Genomic DNA, 10,791 nt, shown 5'->3' with positions numbered 1-10,791 from the left:
GAAATTTCATTGTGTTGCAGTAACAGTGAGCTTTACACATGCAAAAACTTAATAGGCTTTAGATTTTGCAACATATTCATTAAAGCTGCTTCCTTAGCAAGTATGAAGGCCTCTGTAGCCTGTGAGTTATGTGGGAATGACCACATTTCACTCAGTGTCACACAAGTGGGGGCTTGTCAATGTCCAGAAGAAAAGCACTGAAACTCTTCTTCTTGGTCTCTTCCACACCCCAGCAGCAGGCAGTCCTCAGTCTGGACTGTGACAACTTCTGCCTCAGTGCTTTCGTGTTACAGATTGGGGAGTTGTTCTTAGTGTTGCTCTGGGATAACATGGCCTGTACATGTTTATGAATTCTGTCTAACTAGTACACTGACAGCTTTCTCTTTCCCAGTAGACAGGAGACTCTGGTTGTGTGAAATTCTCCACCTACTTTTCAAGGAGAGCTAATTGACTGGTCACAACTACCTCCCCATCAACACCTTAGAAATCAAGTACTTTGTTTCAAAGATTATTGATAGCTTACACATTATAAAATAGAAGTTACTGTTCTTTGTGAGTGTTTTAGTTACATTTCCTGTTGTGGCAATAAAATACCCTGATAAAAGCAACTTAGGGAGGAAGGGCTTATTCTGAGCATGTTCTGGGGGACACAATACCGTCCATTATGACAAGAACACACTAGCGGTGGAGTCAAGGTAGCTTGTCACACACATCTACAATCAGAAAACAGAGAGATGGGGGCACTCATGCTCTGCTGGCCTTCTCCTGTTTAAGAATTTCAGGAACCCAAACAATAGAATGGTGCTGCCCACTTACAGGGTAGAGTCTCAGCACCTCAATTGACCTAATCAAGATGATGTTTCACAGGTGGGTCCAGAGGCTAACCTAGTCAGGATAATCACTCATGGATGTGCTTGGAGGCTTGACCTAATGTGACTCTAGATCCTGTCAAGTTGATGAGTATTACTCATTAATGGTGGACATCCACTTTGCTATCCAGCAAAGGGAAGAAGAGCTGAGCAGGCGGCATAGACTTGACTTCATTTGGCATGCCCTCCTTGGAAGGAGACTCTTTAGTTGTCTTCTCTGCTGATAGACTCATCCATTCAGTGGCCTGCAGACCCCCAGAGGGTTCTTAGACTTACTCAGCGCAGCTGTTTTAACTCAGTTAATCAAAGCAAGCAGGTGAAGGGTATCATCTTACTATCCCAGGTCCAGGCATGTGGTATCTCAACTCTGAAATGATATTATCTAATTAAAAACAATCAAGCAGTGTCCTTCAGGCTCCAGAACTGGGCCTGAAGAGATGACTCAGCTGTTAGGAGTGGCCGCTGCTCTTCCAGAGGACCCACGTACAGTTTTCAGTGCCTACATAAGACGGCTCACAGTCTTGTAACTCCAGCTTCAGGGGACCCAATGCCCTCTGCCGGCCTCCTGGGTACGACACATGTATATATACAAGTCTACAAAATTAAAAATCTTAAACACACACACACAAAACCACAACAGCTCTATTTGAAATACCACTTTATCCATCTCTCAGCCACTTGCCCTGTGAAGCACGGTTCAGGTCGGACCCTGCATCTTGAGGGTTTTGGCTAAAGGAACTCCGTGGTTTTGAAAGTAACTCCCACCACATGTTCTTAGCATCATCTTCCACAATCCTTTCTTCTCCAGCTTAGCATCCCTAAAGCTTCCCTGCATCATTTTCATTGACTTTCTGTATTTCCTGAGACTCGACTGCCTCTCTTTTCTGAAACATGTTCCATCTTTATGAGTTAATAGCTATGACCGACAGCACACACATCAGGTCTATTTATTTTACAACTCCAAACGAGCTAGCTGTTTCAGGTATTTTAAGAAATTCTGAAAGGGTGGACCTTCTTTGGTCCCTCCCAAGTAATTAAAACAAGAAATTCCCCACAGGAACTGTATGAAGCCCTTGGTTTTGTTTTATGTTGATAAAGAAGGAAGCCAGTCCAGAAATTATTGTTTTCTTCTGTTTGCTTTGAAACAATCAATGATTACTCAGAAGTAGAAACATCTTGTCCCAATTCAAACAGGCAAAGCCACACTACCTTTCCAGTCTTTCATTTTCTCCTTCTCTTCCTGCAATTCTAGCAATGCAGTGTCTAGACTACTTGGAGCAAGTGAAAAAGTCTGGAATTTATTCTGTGGCTTTGAAAGTGGCCATTCAGCACTGCTACTCACATCTACAGCAAAGCCCGTGGCCTGAAAAATATATAGAATTTATCAAGCAGTTACAAGAAAAGACATCCAAGAATGTATAACTTAAAGCTGATACTGAGTGGAAATATTTATACAGATTCATCTGTGTTATCTGCCATTTTATTTTAATGGGATTCCTTTCCACAGCTCAATCAATATTGTACCAAATAAATAATTTGTATTCATAAAAATTATGGCAGATATTTTGTAGCTTTTGGAAGACAACCATTAAAAATTAACTAGTCTAGGGTCAGTGAGATGTCTCCATGCATAGAGGTACTTGCTGCCAACCTAATGAACTGAGTTCAATCCCTGGGATCCATGTGATAAAAGTAGAGAATAAACTCTGAAATCCTCAATGTACTGTGATATGGATGCACCACACACATGCCTATATGCATACAATATAAATAAAATGTAATTTAATAATAAAATCTATAATAAGGCATAGACATCTATTTCTGTAAAATTATTTTATGAAGTAACTCAGAGGATTTGCCAAGTCAGAAATGACAGAATTGAGTTTAGTAGTTAAAGTACATGCCACAAGAATGAGGATCCTTAGCTTGATCCCCGACATCCAAGTCAAAGCCAGGGGTGGTTGCACACACCTATGAACTCAGTCTTTTCAGGGGATGAAAGTAAATACAAGCCCTGGAGACTGATGGCCAGCCAGTCTAGATGGTCAGTGAGCTGTGGACCACTGAGAGAGCCTTTCTTAAAATATAAGATGGAGAGAGATAATGGAAGAGCCAAACACTGCTTGCACTACCTGGATTATTGGGTCTGGATGCAGTTTGTGTGTGCTCACACAGAATTCTAACTGTGCTAGAAGAGAAAAGTTTAGCGCTGGGCTTGCAGTCGATGCCATACCCATTTCCCCTGAGTGCTCTCTCCTAACTTAGCAAGGCTGACACTCCTTTGGGGTTTTACCCTAGAAAGTCTGTCAGAGGAGAGCCTTGCCTTCAAAGCTTATCCACAGATAATAGTCTTAAGAGTCCTAAATCCACACAGCATTGGCTTACTTAACATAATCTGCCCTTAATTTTTAGAAGATCTGACTGTTACATTTTCTGTGACAAAAGAAAAGTATCCAGAAAGATATTCCTGTTGAATACTCTGTACTGAATGGATTCATCCTGGGCTATAAAAATCTTTACTGTCTCTGTTCAGAACAGTGATGTTAGATTGCCAAGTGTAATAGGTTAGTCTCCCAAAAGAAAGTTAGAGGTTGCATGTGTGAAGATAGAAAGTAACCCAAAAGAGGCTGGGGAGATGGCTCAGTTGGTACAGGGCTTGTGTTTCAGGAACAAGGACCTAAGTTCAAATCCAAGGACACACATAATAAAAACCAGGTGTGGTGATACATTCTCTTCATCTCAGCAGAGGGGAGTTGTGGACTCATTGATCTTTGAGCCAATCAGCCTACCCTACTTGGTAGAGAGACACTGTTCTCAAAATGGCAGATAGTTCCTTAGAAATGATAATGAAAGTTGTCTTTGGGATCTACATATATGCAGATATGTGCTCATGCACCTGTACACACACACACACACACACACACATACACACAAAATGAATGATAAAGAAATAATCATAAAATGTCAATTTGTGAGATGTTACCATCTTTTCAAGTTTTAAAAAATTGTGATGTGTGTGTGTGTGTGTGTGTGTGTGTGTGTGTATGTGAGAGAGAGAGAGAGAGAGAGAGAGAGAGAGAGAGAGAGAGAGAGCGCTAGACTATGTGGGTTTGTGCACATGAGTGTACTGCCCACGGAGGCCAGAAGAGAGCAATAGATCACATGAAAGTGGAATTCTAGATGGTTGTGAACTACTACAGGGTGCTGGGAACCAAGCCCCAGTCCCTGGAAGAGCACCAGTGCTCTTAACTGCTTGCTGTAAAATGAACCACTCTCCAAACTCAGACTTCTGAGGAGAATTTGAGTGTGAATCCTTCCATATGCCAATCACTTTTTTGCCATGTTCTAAACCCAACTGAATGTTAGCAAAGGAATGAAAACTTATTGATTCAGTTTTACAGAGGCAAAACACAGATGGGGCTTTGAATAATCCAGTCATTTGAGGAAGCTTAGCTACGAATCACATAAAATGTTCTCATTAACCATACTGCTTGAAAATGCTTTATCTTGGCAGGGAAGTCTAAATAATTCATTGGATTCCCATATCAAAGTCTCAGACATGCTTCCTTACAGACACACAAAGCAGAATGTGAGGACATCAAAGTGGTGTTCTGTCCCTGGGGACTGGTGACATCAACCCATTTAAATGTCATGCATGATAAGTTATTAGGGCCAGGTGCAAAGTTCATAACTCTAGAGTATAAAATACCCCAGTAGGTGTCTTCGTCACTGCCTCCCTCAAATTGACGGTGTTGATCCTCTTGCTAGTAAATGGGAAGTAATGCAAAGGACCCCCAAAATCTAGGAACATGAAGACCAACAATACCATTCTGCACTGAAGCAAATCCACATCCACACAACACAAACCTGCTGAAGATTCCAATGTTCCCTAGAAATATGGCCTAAGCAAAGGAATAAACATTTTGCAATGCTGTTTTAATCAGCTTTAAGTAAGCTTTTTAAAAGCATGAATCTTTAGCTCCTTAATTTAAATTATTATATTCATTTTTATTTGTCAGTGGAGTGGATATATTATATAATGCTACTCAAATGCATTGGAACCCAGAGTGTTTTTCTCTCCAAACAAGCAATATTTCAGGGGTGGGGGTTGTGTTTTTTAAAATATTGTTTGTTTGTGTGTGTGTGTATGTGTGTGTGTACAAATGGGGTGACTGCTAAGACCAGAGAGGGAATTGGATCTCCTGGAGTTAGAGTTACAGGTGGTTGTGAGCCATGCAATGTGTGTGCAAGGAAGGAAACAAAGTCCCAGTCCTCTGGAAAAACAGTAGGTGCTTTTAATCACTGAGCCATCTCTCCAGCAGCACCTGGGGGAGTTTGCTTGACAAAGCACATACCTAGTCACAGGGTGCTAGATGGGAAATTGTATTTGTCAAAATGTCACTCTAGTGTTCTATACTTACTTGAAAACTTGAAAGAAGTTTAATATCTGAATATTTACTGTCTGCTCTAGGGTGCAAAATAATGAGGACTGCCTGGGGATTTGCATAAGAGCGGACAAGCACACAATGGGATGGGTGTGAAATTATTATCTGAATGAGCCCAGAATGACTGAGGACCATGAACATGATGGTTTGTAATGAAATATATGGGATTTGAATTGGATAGTTGTGTGTGTGTGTGTGTATGTGTGTGTGTGTGTGTGTGTGTGTGTGTGTGTACACATGCCAGTGTGTGATGATTAGAGTATAACCTGCAACTTGCAGGACTCAGTTCTCTTCTTCCACCATTGATGGTCCTGAGGATCCAACTCAGGCCACCAGGCTTAGCAATAAGTGCCTTACCTTCTTCCTGAGACATTTTGCTGGTCTTTCACTTTGTTTTTTACATTTTAAGATTATTTTATTTTGTGTGTATAAGTATTTTGCCTGAATGTATGTACTGTGCAGTGTGTGTGTCTTGTGCCTGTGGAAGTCAGAAGAGGGCATATCCCCTGGAATTACAATTAGGGATGGTGAGAACTGAGCCCAGGTTCTTTACAAGAACAGCAAGTGCTCTTAACTGCTGAATCATCTCTCTAGCTCTGGCTACCCTAATTATTGCAACAAGGTCTCTCATTGAACCAGGGACTCATTGCTCTCAGCTAGACAAGCTAGCCAGGAAGCTCCTGAGTTCCTGCTGTCTCCCTCTCCTCAGAGTTCCCCAGATGTGCACCACTGCACTTGTGTTTTTATGTGGGTGCTGGGCATTGAACACAGATTTTATGTTTACTCAGAAAACACTTTACTAACTGAGCTACCTCCCAGTGTTTCAACTTAGATGCTTTCATTCAGCCACTGAATGATCCCTAAGTGGGTCCTAGGAATCAGGAAGAGTCAGAAACAAATAAAACATGGCTCACACCTTCAAAGAGATGGCATTCTGATCCTTTCATGAGAAAAGTAATGGTTGCCTTAAGAGCCCAAGTGTCTCTGGTGATACAGAGTGCAAGCACAGATAGCACTAAGCCTTTCAAGCAGTTGCTTTGTCCAAATTACAAAATGGGATTTGTATGGCTACGAGATAAACTCGGTTATTTGTTTCTGTGTATGCTCCGAAGATAATGGTGTGGCTTGTTTGGTTTAGGGTTGTTTAACTAAGACTGATCTATTTTTAGCAAGCACATACAATACAACTGTGTTTAGTTTAGAATGAGGATGAGTTTATTTCAAAGTCACTTTATTGCTCCAGTGTCGTCTGTGAATATTAAACAACCCCGGCTGAGGGGCTGGTCTTCCTTCATTCACAGTACCCCCTGCACCAGTAGACACGGAACAAGTAGTTTGGGTTTACTGTTTATCTATGGCTTTACTATTTGACCTCGGCCATCTGAGAAGCATGCAGGACCAAAGACTTCAGAGGTTCCATGAAATCAAGTCTTGAGCCTTTGTGAAAGGGGAAACCTTGCCTCATGGCCTGACTCTAGTTCTGCAGCTTTATGATATAGCTTTGAGATTTAGGAGCCCGAAAACAAATGATTCCATCATTTAGTTCACAGAACGTAGTGCTGTGAATTTACAGGAAGAATATACATTGCAAATGGGAATACAGATCAAACTTAATACATATATATGTGATGTGTGTATGTGGTGTGTTTGTGTGTGTGTGTGTGTGTGTGTGTGTATGTAGGGGTGCGTGTATGTGTCTCTGTGTGTGTGTGTGTGTAGGGGTACGTGTATGTGTCTCTGTGTCTGTGTGTGTGTAGGGGTGCGTGTATGTGTCTCTGTGTCTGTGTGTGTGTAGGGGTGCATGTATATGTAGATGTGTGTTTGTGTGTGTGTGTGTGTGTCCACATCATTTTTCTGGAATTTTCCCTTTTCACTGCAGAAAATATGTGTCATAATACATTTGTGAGAAAATATCGTAATTTACCCCAAAAGAATTTTTATCATTTTTAATTATGTGTATATGTGTGAAGAATGAGAGTATGTGCTGATGTCTGTGGAAGCCAGAAGAGGGTGTCAGTTCTCCTGGAGCTGGAGTTACAAATGGTTGTGAGCAACTTGGGTCTTCTGCAAGAGGAAAATACAATCTTAAAAGCTGAGGCATCGCTCTAGCCCTCTGGACTGTTTTCTTATAAGTTATTGGAAAGAAAATATTCATGGTTCCTTGAGGACAGAATGGGAAAGGGGGGCAAAAGAGATGTCAGCATGATCTGTAACAATCTCTCCCTCCTTTGCTGTGCTTTGGGATGGAACTCACAGCCTTGTATGTTTTAGACAATCACTCTACCACTGAGAGACATCCCCAGTCATTTATTTTATATTAACAAAGGTGATGGGCACATAACATTTGCCCATTGATGCATTTCTATGTAAATATTTCTTACATTGTTCTTCAACATTTTTAGTTAAAAATCATTGCTTGCAAATTATTATAATGATTCATTCATTCAACAAGTGCCTGTCAGGAGCTTACTGTGTGATAGGTCCCAGCAACAAAATGGAGGCAAGAATAGACGTCATCTTACACTTAGAGAATTTGTGTTTAGACGGGAAATAGGGGACATTGCAGCTCTTACATAGAGTGCCTAGAGTGACAGCTTGAGGGGTGGACTGAAACAACCTGGGATGATATGGAGAAGATGAGCCTGTGACCAACAAAGGATCAGCAAGCAGTAGTCACTGTTGATAAGACCTCTCATTGTTGGTGAACGTGGAGTTTACCCAGTGATGTGCTGTTCATTTTTCAACTCATGTAGTGTCTGACTCTTTCTATATTTGCAAGCCCCAAGTTCATGTGCATTTTTCTTTGATTCTCTCTAGTATATGACTGCTGCTCCTATGCAAGGGACCTACATTCCCCAGTACACGCCTGTGCCTCCGACAGCTGTTTCTATTGAAGTAAGTCCATCCTATAAACACAAAGAGTCTAGGAAAGATAAATCTCAGCCACACGAGCTACATGGGTCCCCACAATCCAAGGAATCCTCAGATAAAATCTTTAGGCTATTATAAAACACATTCCTGCAAGCTGAGCATATAGAAGTCTGTTCATTGGCTCAACCAAACGTACATTTTGCTTACATATGCAGTTAACCTATCTTACACAAAGGTATAAAGGAAAAGTATTTTGCAGGCCTAGAGAGCAGTGCAAAGAACAAACCCTTTCCCATCAAATGCAGACCACAAACACTCATGAGCAGAGAGGAAGAGCAGTTTACAACTTGCTCCTGAGAGTGGCCCCTGGACCAGCACCATGGGATCTCTGTCTTAGTTCTTTTTCCTGATGCTGTGATAAAAGGAAACACAAGACAAAAACAACTGAAGGGAGATCAGACTTGTTCGGGCTCACAGTCCATCCTGTGCTGGGGAAGTGAGTCAGGTGAAGCAGCTGCTCACACCACATCCACAGTCAAGAAGCAGATAGCAATGGATGCATGCTGCTGTTCAGCTTCTCCTCAGTTTATACAGTCCAGGCACCCATAGTTAGCATTCCTACCTCATTAATGCAATCAAGATATGCCCCCAACACTGGTGTGTCCTGGGCTGATCTCCTAAGTCTTCCATCAAGCTAAGAACCAAAATTAACCATCCCAATGTCACCTAGCAGTTTGTTAGAAAGGGAAGGTATCAACATACTAGCACTCTATGTCCTGAATTTACACAGGTGTTCATTTTAAGATGATCCCTTGAGAATCCAGATGTTCAGGAAAATGAGGCAGCACCTTGATACTCAAACTCTTCTGTCCATTAAAATTATTAGAGGATATATGCTTTAAAAATATGGATTCCTGAATTTGATAACAAGAAATTCTTACTGATTTTTCTGGAATATGTGCTAGGTTATGCATATTTATATACTCCCAGATGATGCCAGTAGATATTAAGAATTATTGTAAGAGACCTGTGACTGTGGTTGTAGATAGCTTTTTCTGAGGCCAAAATCCTCTATACAACCACAGTTTAAATGGTTTTCTGACCACAAGAGCCTTCCCAGGACTTCTGATGGCAATGGCAGCTTATTGCTGTTGTATCATCAATATCAAAGGATGAACCATTATGCAAGCATACACTGATATTTTCTTTTGCTCTGATCCTGCAGTTTCTGGTGGCTGAGAGTTCTCTCTTTGCAAACCTAATAGAAGAAGGGCTTTTGTGCTGCATCTAGAGAGGGCCCTTTGCTAAAACAAGTAAGGCCTGTGTGTACTGATTTGCCTCTTCAGGGTGTTGTTGCTGATACCTCTCCCCAGACGGTGGCCCCTTCATCCCAGGACAGCAGTGGTCAGCAGCAACAGTTAGCAGTGGACACACCCAGTGAACACGCACCTGCATACTCTTTCCAACAATCTAAGTAAGTCTTTGCTGTGCCAAGCTCCCTCCCCTAGAAGCAGAAATCTGCAAGTCCTTTCTCAAAGTGTTTCTCTGTTTGGTTTGATTTCACAGAAATGACCATAAACTTAGTGGTAGTCACTTCTTGAGCTCATGATCATATGGGTTGCTTCCAGCTGGCTTCAGGTGGTGCATTTTCTGGTCTTAGCTGTACTTGGCCTGGTATGTAAGTACCTGGTCATCTGTGGCCCTCTGGTTTGGGATGATGGAAGGGTTGACCATATGCTTCTCATTTTATAACAAATTATTTTCAGACAGTCAGAATTCCAAGGACAGCAGGAAAGTAAACCCAACAAAAGTAGGCACTTAAGTTTTGTTTCTATGCATTGGCTGCTATCCTATTGGTTAATGCAAGTCACATGACTAAACAGAGCCAGTGAGGGTGCTCTCTTCAAGAGAAGCATTTCAGTCATTAAAAATAAATCTGTTACATATTCTTGGGAAAATCTAGTACTCCCACCTGACACTAGTTAGTGACCCACTCTTAATCCCTTAAACAATTACAGTGACATTCGAAGTGCAAGCTGACTTTGAACACCTGGGTAAATGGTCGTGGAAAAGGAGAATAATGTTAAATATATGATACAGGGCCTGCTCAGGAATTAAATGGCAAGGGGAATAATTAAGTATTCAGAATTACTCATGAAAAAATTTTAATCACCCATAAAGCAAATTTCATTTGACTTTATATGGAGCAAATATGTAGTTTAAATCCTGAGGTCTCTGCTCTGAAACTGGAGAGATTAACAGTGGGGAAGTATATATGGAGAAGCCTTTGTGTGCAAAGTGTTCGACTTTCGGGATCATGACTAAATCTCTGATGAATGGAGAGTTTTCAGATGAACCTGTTTGTAGAGTTTTGTTTGCTGCCAACCTTTGGTTCGTTAGAGAAGTCATTCTGTCACTCCTAAAATCATGAAGAAGCTGAGCATACCAACCATGCCTGTAGTCAACAGGTAAACAGATAAAAAAAAATGAGGTCCATAGCCACATAATAGAATTTTATTCAACCATAAAATAAAATGTCATTTCCAGAGAAATGGATTGCACTGGTGATCATATTAAGTGAAATAAACCAGATTGAGACAGACGAT

The 10,791-nt window shown here is 41.2% G+C and overlaps 1 protein-coding gene across 7 annotated transcripts in view; it reads left to right on the top strand.

Moving 5' to 3' along the window:
- The window catches only part of Rbms3 (RNA binding motif single stranded interacting protein 3), a 1,348,289-nt gene that overhangs the window by 1,331,949 nt on the left and 5,549 nt on the right, over positions 1-10,791 (top strand). For 5 of the 7 annotated variants that reach the window (XM_036192497.1, XM_036192504.1, XM_036192501.1 and 2 more), the window contains 2 exons: positions 8,132-8,209; positions 9,532-9,663. In XM_036192497.1, the coding sequence (XP_036048390.1) occupies positions 8,132-8,209; positions 9,532-9,663 (210 nt within the window). Of the gene's footprint in view, positions 1-8,131; positions 8,210-9,531; positions 9,664-10,791 lie in introns of those variants that run through there. The other 2 variants (XM_036192502.1, XM_036192498.1) reach the window with 1 other exon arrangement.

Source organism: Onychomys torridus, chromosome 7 (genome assembly GCF_903995425.1).
Source record: "Onychomys torridus chromosome 7, mOncTor1.1, whole genome shotgun sequence".
NCBI classification, from domain to species: Eukaryota; Metazoa; Chordata; class Mammalia; order Rodentia; family Cricetidae; genus Onychomys; species Onychomys torridus.
The sequence above is the reverse complement of the archived record's forward strand: the minus strand, read 5'-3'. Positions and strand labels throughout refer to the sequence as shown.